Genomic DNA, 9,020 nt, shown 5'->3' on the forward strand with positions numbered 1-9,020 from the left:
CTCTTATATCAATGCGCTCTTTATGTCAATCGCTAGAGTTTGTTAAATTGTTGATGTAGACTTGGTGATCTCTCTCCAATAAGCTGTTTGGTCAATGACAAGATCGCTGAAGTTTGATAGATGCAGTGTCACTGTCCTTGATGATAAATTTGCTGATGGAAGAAGTCAATTTACTGTGAAAGATGATGAAATTTGATGCCCTAAATGATTTCGCCTTAGTCTTAATGAAAATCGCTGCCAATAAGGAATGGATTCGCCTTCTAGCAACGACAAACTTGACTGATATGTATGATTTGAATCAGTCTTCATGAGAGTTTGTGCAAAATCAATTTTGTGTTTGATCAAATGAAATGATCAAACACCACTTTATAGTTTGCTTGGAAGGGTGCGGTACCTCATCACAAGGCCGACTTGTGATTAATGATTTGCAATTACAAGAAAAGGCTGACCTTGGATCCCAACTTCATATTTAAATAAAAATGTTTCTTCAATATTGTGGGGTCCATTCAATGCATCTCAAAACAATTTTCCTTAAGTCACACATCTTTGGGGGCAATGACAATAGCTCATCCTTAAGTCGCACTTTTAATATCGCAAAGGAAATGCTTTAACCTTCACACTTTCATGGTAGCAATGACAATAGCTCATTCTTAAGTCACACTTTCAAGGGGTCACAGGAAATCATCTAACTCTTATGTTGCGCTTTTCACATGTCAAAGGAAATGATCAATTCCTTATGTCGCACTTTCAAGGTAGCAAAGGAAATCACCTTAACTCTTAGGTCGCTCTTTCAAGGGGTCAAAGGAAATGATTCAAAATGCCCCTTTGAAGCTTGATTGAAAGCAAAATCCTCTTAGTTCACTGATCAAAATCATCCAAGGAAATGAGTCATCTTAGGTCGCTGCTTGGAGGAGGTGAAGGAAATTGTTCAAAAACCTTAAGTTGCTGATCTAGGCAATCAAAGGAAGTAATGAAAACGCTTAAGTTGCTGATCTAGGCAATCAAAGGAAGTAATGGGAACGCTTCCTTGCAAAGCACTTGTCCAAACAATGATCTCGATCAAAGCAATGCAATACAAGACCTAGGTTCGCTGATTGAAGAGGCAAAGGAATACCTGAAGTGCTACGTCAACGACAGTGATTGAAATTCTTAAGTCGCACTTTTGAATTTTGAGGGGTCAATGACAGTGGTTGAAATGCTTAAGTCACACTTTTGAGGGGTCAATGACAGTCCTCTAAAATGCAAACTTAGAATGTTTGACCTCCAAAATCAACTTGCCTCAGCCAAATTTTTACCTCATTTCCATCAAAGCCAATGAAAAGGTGTGAATCATTGACTCTCAAAATGCTGGATGCAAGATCAACTCAAACTTGTTTTCTCTAAAAGGATCGCTCCTAGCAATCTAACCTAACAAATACTAAAACTGAAAGCAAAAGAAGGGGTCCCCATTTGTGATGGGGCAATGTGTGAAATGGTCACAACACGATCTATCCTCACAAAGGCATTAGCAAAAGATCAAGGGCTAGACCATTTAATATATTGGTCTTTTCAATTATTATGAATGTATAAGAAATTAAGTATAAATCTGATCTCCCTAATATTATATGCATATTTTCTCATTATTCCTAGACATAACATGACATAAATAAGCACTAGTTCATAAGTAGATACAGGCTTACAGCATACCAATCTGCTGTGACCACAATAATTGCTAGTGATATAATAATGATCTGGCAGTATATTAATATCTTCTGTTCCTTCCATCCCCTCCTTTCTTGGATGCTTGGAAGAAGATATTTTTATCTTCCCATAGATTGTGAGAAGCCACAACCCTTCATATGCTTACAACTGTTTGTAAGAGGCGATTGTTCATAACTAATCTTTTGCTTAACCAAATTTAATAGTTTTTAAACCTTCACACTAAATGAATCGCGGCCCTTTTATTATTATCATTTGTTATTGCTGACTCTGCAATATAACCTTTAAATCGCACCCCTTCATGAATGCTTCTTCATAATCTTAATTGCACCTTTCATTTACTGTCATTAATGTGTTCACTGCATATTGGATCTCCTGCATAGATAAGATCGCTCCATTGCTATGTTTCATCCTTAATCCAATCGCTTAAGTATAGCATGGTTGCCTCTTGATGGATACTGCAATTTATGTATTCTAAAACCTCAGGAAATTGTGAAGTCTCATAAATGAGATGATTTTCTGATCAATGAATTCTCTTTATTTATTTGTTTCTGTTTCTATTCATGTTAGAGGGCAGATAAGAAGTAGTTGATAGGCGGGGACATTGCATTTTCTCCTTGAGAGGCACAATATCAGCCACTGCACTACCCTCTTCCTGAACTCAGTAAGGGAGATGTTCTCCATAAAATGAACCTTTTTAGTGGGAACCCTAACTTCCTCTTGGGTCGTAATTTTCTTATTTTCTTCTTCTTTTAAAATAGGCCTGGAAAAGGAGACATGTCAGCAGAGACCCTAGCCTCTTCCTCAACAACTTCTTTATGTTTTGGTTTTTCCTTTCTCAAACTAGGTTTTCGACATTTATCCATTAGGTGGTCATACTTATTGTAGTTTTGACAAAAAAATGGGCATTCTCATAAAGAATAGGCTGAACCCATTTACCAAGTTTAGACCAAAGGGTCATTTGTGTAGGGAGGACTTTGTTCATTTACACACTAACATGTAATCTGGCAAAATCAAAGCCTGAATTTTTGCAAAGTAACTTTATTAATAGATACAAGTTGCCCAAAAGAATTAGCAATACTTTCCTACTAGAATTCCAACGGCAAATTAGGCAATTGAACCCATGTTGGAGCAACTGCATACAAATCAGCTATAGGGTAGAATCTAGGTTTCCACTTACAAAGTGAAAGATTATTTCTATGGCCTTTATCAAAAAACCATGGTCGTCCTATAAGCACTTTGAACAAATCCTCCTTATTGGCAAATCTAAAAAAGAAATAATCCATCAACCATAGCACTAATTGAAATACTTTTCTTCAATTTGCAGGCCTCTATCAACTATATTCTAACCAAATCAATATTTGGCCTAAAGGCAAATAACTTTCCAACCAGAAGTATTATCCATTACAGATATAGTTTCATCCATCAAGGAATTAGGTGAGTTTACAGCAATATCTTCCTCAGTAATCTGGATTGTTGAAACCTAACTTCATTCTTGAAAAAACCAGATCTGGCAACTTTGTCATTCCAAGATGGCTGGCCCAACCCGATAGAGACAACACCTTCAGCATATCTTTAGAAACAACTCTTGAGACATGCGCATCATAAACAACATCAGATACTTGCATGTCAGAAACAACACGAGAGACATGTGCATCAGGAACAACACCTGTGAATGGGGAGCAACCGAGGGGCCCACCGAACAGCCTTCCATTTCTCAGAATCTTGCCAAGAATTGTAGAAAATTCAAACCCTAGTAGAGCACACTGAACATAGCATGTTTTTTTTTATATTACAGTCTAGTCAATGTTAGATTATCTCTGTAGTTATGGTTTTTGTTATTTTCTTCTTTATGGAAGTGTTCAAAGCCCTTCCATGCTTAATCAATAAATAATATTAATTATTCTGTATAATAAAGTAACTAACATAAAACAGAGAGCAATTAATATAAACATGATATTAAGTTTTTTAAAATAAATTTATTGAGATGTCTATTGGAGCTTCACCCATACATATAAACAGAAATACATGAGTACTTAAAAAATTAATAGAAAAGGGATACTGTTAGGAGTAGGACAGGTAACCCTATTGATATGCTGCACATAAAATAGAAACAATCTACTTAAACAACTATGGAATGATAACAATAACAAACTCAAGTTTCCTCAAAACTCTATCTTCTTCTTCTATGGGAGAAGAGGCTATCCAATGTCCTTAGTGATCCTTCATCCTTGCAAGGTTCGTGCCTCAATCTGCAGCTTCTTTTCTTGCTGCTACTAATAATGGCTCTCATTTTGTGAGTTCTAAATACCCCCAATGCCATCTGAAATTTTTTGTTTAGGAGGCTCCTTTTGTAGCCATGCATCTCATTCTTGCTTGAGCGCTCCTTTTCAATCTCTTCATTAAAAATTGTTGCTCTCTGAAGCAAGGCCCCTGATTCCAACTGATAATCTACCATCACTCCAAATTTGAATAAACCATATATATGTGTGTGTGTACTTTTTTTTTTTTAAATATACAAAATTGTAAATACATTTGATAGTATGATACTCCATCATTAATCAATGGTAGTGATATAGATAAATGCCAATTAATATTTCAAATTTTTAATATTATGTCATATATCATATATGTCTAGGATGATATAAATGAAAATCATCACTTACAAAATTTCAAATAAATACAATCAAAATCATGTATAGATGTCTTCCACGTTCATGAAAAAGATCTAGACCAACCGTTTGGTTCAACGTCATTTGAACCACAAGTATAAATATAGCATGTTGACTATGTAAATATAAATAGAAACAACATAATAACATTAATTTTTAAAAATTTCAAATAAAAATAAAATAAATAAATAATACAAATAAAACAAAATAGTTCTGGAATAATTATGAATTAAAATAATATTACTCAAAATTGATATTTTTACATGTATATTTAAGATATCTATACTAATAAAGAGAAGTGTTGATTGTGCTCTATTTGAGAGTGATTTCGGTGTAAAATAATAGATATAAAAATAGTAATCAAAATACAAATGAAGATTATAAGTGAAAATGATGTTATGTTTGTTAGTGATTGTAATAATAAAAAGAAAGATCTCTATTAGCAATTGAAGCTTTTCTTAGCCATTATTATTTTTTATTTTTATAAATATTATAAGACGGTCAGCATGCAAACAAAGATGAGAGTGTAATGACAGTAAAATAAGCCAAGTTTTTTTTTTTTGAGAGCAAAATTAATAAAAATGTTTAATAAATTAAGTGAAGGAAGCAAGGGCAGTGAAAACAGTAGAGTTGGGAAGAAATGCTTGGAAGAAATTGAGAATTTTAGAAAGACAGTCGGGATTAACTTTGGCAATGCTGTTGCAACAGCCTTGCAGCGACCACCTCCAATTCATTCGCACGTTATGCCTTGAAAAGTTGAAACCTAACTGGGCACTTGGGAGTGCCCTGGTCGTCTTGGGTTCCCTATGGGTGCATGACATGTGTACCCATAGGGAACTGTGGGCCGTTGGGGTGCCCCTGGACCACTCCTGTCATTGCCCCCATTCCCACATCATTTTGGAGCAGTCATGGGGTCCTTGAGAGGAGAACTGAGTAACTTAAGGAATAAACCATATGTTGATGCTTACCTTTGAAAAGCATTGTGTGTTCCTCCATAAAAAAAAAACCTCATCCAGGAGCTCTTTTATTTTTAAGCCACAATGCTTTGAGGTGGAGCTCTTTCAGATGAATCACATTTTCTGCTTTTATGACCTGTTTTGTTGCATTTGAAGCACGTCAAAGGCATACCCTCATCATCAACATATCAAAGCCGATGCCCAAAGTAGACTGAATGCTGAGAATATTGAGGATAGGCATGGTTATATGTATCATAACACATGCTCTTGAAAACTTATTGGTGGAAACTGGAAAGGTGTTTGTTCCCATCTAAACATACAAACTCACCAATTTGCTCAGCTAGTTGCTGGATCACTTTTTCAGTTCTACAAACCAAAGGGAGGTTGTATAAACAAATTGAAAAAGTTTTTTTAAGAAAGAGACATGATAAACAACAAAAGGGTGTTCCCACTCGCATAATATCAAACCTGATCAACCTCTAAACCACAGATCATTCTGCCAAACAAAATCCTTTTCAACTGCAGAGTTGAACTTCAACAGAAATAAACCTTTGGCCAGGAAAGAGATCATAGGCATCTGTAAATTTGGTCAAACTTCACCCATCCACATAGTTAGTGTTGCTATATACAGATATTTATCCACGAACTTTCCAACTACTGAAAGTTCCTCTTGATGAGCAAAGATTTCCAAAACATTATCATTTGAAAGATCTACATCTGATGGGAAGTAGTCCAAAGAGAAGGGAATGTCACCCAAAGACAGGCTAGAAACCCTATCTGTGTCCTCCTGCATCTTATCTCTATTGTTTGGGATATATCAGAAAATCTCAATGGCTTTTTAAAGAATAGGCTTAGAAGATTTTGAAACCTTTAAAAGCAACAACAAACTGAAATCACCACATACATGATAACTAATTTGAGGCAGTTTTGTATGCTGCATAAATCAGTCTGTCTTCAGCTACATCCCTCTTTTGCTCATTTCTTAACTGCTGTATCACACTATTGTCTAAATCTGCATCAATCACTTGAATGACACAACTTCATTTGTCTTATCTTTATTCTTTTCTCCATCTGACTTCTTCACTTTCACCAGCCCTACATTCTGATACATATCCAATGCAGATCCCACTTTCTTTCACGAGTGCATACATTTGAGAGTTTACCCACATCTGAGCTGATGTCTGCCTCTGAATCATTTTTGTCATGTTTATCAATGGGACCTTTAGCTGTGCCTGAAGCTCTACTGCTGCTACCTCCCTAGCTATTCAAAATCCTAACCCTAACTTTTTCCTTCTTGTCCATAGACACTGAGAGTAAGTATGTGCTCAACGGAAGTATGGAAACCTTGAGAAGGAAGTGTTGCAAACTTGCAGGGTATGCTGTTTTGGAATCACTACACAATGCAGGTTCCCCATGTTGCTCGGTGTAACAGCCTTGTTGAACAGGTGCTCCCGTGGATAGGCTGTTGCCTCTTCTTGGTAGGGATTTGAATCTGCAAACTTGGCATCAGAGTTTGAACTTGAAGGATATGTTGCCTCCAGAATCTTGTTTTAGAGCAATTGGTGGAGCACCTCTTGAAAGGTGTGCATTCTATGCTACCTTGGAATGGAAGTGAAGAAACAGAGTCTCCAGGTGGGCTAAGAGGTGGGACAGACTACTCTACTTAGACGACAAATGAATGAAAATGTGTTGAGGCAAGAGGAATAAGACATTTGGAATTTGGGAGCCTGGTTTCCTTAAAGAATTACAGCCTATTCTCTCTTTTGTAAGCACTTCCACAGACAGGAAATAAATGCCTTGGTGTCTTATTGATTCTGTATTTTTCACTGTCTATGTATCTACACTGACAACCTCCCCTCAAACATTTATTAAAAAAAATTACATTGCTTAAAATCTGCAAAAAAATAATTTTTATTTTTCTTCTTTTCCCTGGGGCTTTGCCTGTACAAACTTAGGGAAAACCCTGTGGGAACCCAGGCCTGCATCTGTAACCGGTCTTGTTCAAACAGGTATCACCCTTAGTTCAGATGAACCTGGTAACATAGATTGATAAGCAATGGTGTGTTATTTAATTTTGTAAATGGCAATACAATGTTATTTTCAGTCTTGTTTAACAGGCAATGCTGTCTGAAAAATACATCTCTATCCTAGAGATAAGTACAATTTTTAAGTTCTAACTAAAATGATTGAGAACACCACCTTTCAATAATGATGTTTATGGATTATTCTTCTGAGTAGCTTAAGATCTCTTCAATTTAGTTGGTATGTGTCTTTAAACACAATTTATGACATGGTAACAGCAATATATGGTCCATCTTCTTTCAAATGGACAGCTTGATGGTACAGGACTGTGATTTCAGGTATGGCATGGGCACAAATTTACCGAGAATATTTAAAACATTATTTTTTCTTTTGTCTGGGATTGATTAGCTTATATTGTACTTTATTTGGTTGGAGACTGAATGTTAATCTCATGTCATGAATGTGCAACAGGGACACCAAAAATCAATACATACTGAATTTCTAAGTAGTTGGTTTAACACAGTAGAACAGCATCTGTGTAAATTAAATCACAAAGAGAACAGCATTGGCATAAATTGATCAGGTTTTCTGATTTTTTCTGCTCCATTCAGCCATTCATGATGCTGGGTTTGATGAACTTGCTATGAGTTTATTTTTGAAGTTTTGTTCTTGTATCCTTTGCTGTGATAAGATCTGTCCATTGCAGTGGCCATTGAATGTTTCTTTTTATGTAAATGGATAGCTGGTTGTATCCTGCTATGATAATCCAGTTGCAAACTAATATTATTTTGTATGTTTATCATTGCTCTTTGGAAGCAACCATTATGTTGATTCTTTTCAGCTTCATAAAACCATGGGTGCTAGTTATCTGTGTATTTGCAGCAACAGAAAAAGCTCTTAAGGTCATTGAGACTGTTTGAATACTGCCCTTTTGACATTTCCATTTCATCATTATACTTTTGCCAGGCACCAAGCAAATGCTGGATGTGTCCAAGCTTTGAATTGTGTTAATCGAAAATAAACTGTACCATCAATAAAAGGTACTAGAGGAAAGGATGATTATTGTATTGAGAATCATTGAGGCCTAATGCTAGTTATGTATTCACTCTAGTTATTGTCCTCATGGCAAAACTGATAGATATGGATTGTTTTGATCCAAAGGCCCTTACATGAGAATTAAGGTGAATTGTTTTTTCTTATGCTCATAACTGTCTGATCTCTGTCAAGTTCAAATTTACATTTTTTGCATGTAGATTTATTTTATGCTCGAGCCTATCGATTTTTTAAACCAGACATGTTTATCTAATAAAATTATGGGGTTTCGCTTCAATCAGCCTTTCGCTTGTGTCAGCAATATACTAGCACAAACCCATATAAACTCAAGCTTGAGTTTTGTCAGTAACCATCTCTCATAATTTTTTTGCATCCTCCCCGTGTTTTGCTTGAAAATAAGAAATAAGGATGCAAAGGCATTGAAAGAAACGTCTATAAAAAATTTCGTATTGGCATTTATATGGCTACGTGCTACTGCTAGATATACAGACTTTTTTTCAAGTGTCTCCAAGGTAACACTTGCTAAATATAATGCTGCATAGACAGAGGACTAGATACTACGGCCACCAATTTAGTTATCAATAGTAAAATGATATTATTGAAAGCTACTACTATTCAA

General features: G+C 35.7%; 1 protein-coding gene across 3 annotated transcripts in view; it reads left to right on the forward strand.

Annotated features, from left to right (window-relative positions):
* Window positions 1–8,547, forward strand: part of LOC131052168 (uncharacterized) — a 103,816-nt gene extending 95,269 nt beyond the window's left edge. For all 3 annotated transcript variants that reach the window (XM_057986779.2, XM_057986778.2, XM_059216702.1), the window contains 2 exons: window positions 7,627–7,686; window positions 7,820–8,547. In XM_057986779.2, coding sequence (XP_057842762.1) covers window positions 7,627–7,680 — 54 coding nt within the window. In that variant the 3' untranslated portion in view covers window positions 7,681–7,686; window positions 7,820–8,547. The remainder of the gene's footprint in view (window positions 1–7,626; window positions 7,687–7,819) is intronic.
* The last annotated feature ends 473 nt before the right edge of the window (window positions 8,548–9,020 follow it).

This window comes from Cryptomeria japonica, chromosome 2, assembly GCF_030272615.1.
Source record: "Cryptomeria japonica chromosome 2, Sugi_1.0, whole genome shotgun sequence".
In the NCBI taxonomy this organism is placed as follows: domain Eukaryota; kingdom Viridiplantae; phylum Streptophyta; class Pinopsida; order Cupressales; family Cupressaceae; genus Cryptomeria; species Cryptomeria japonica.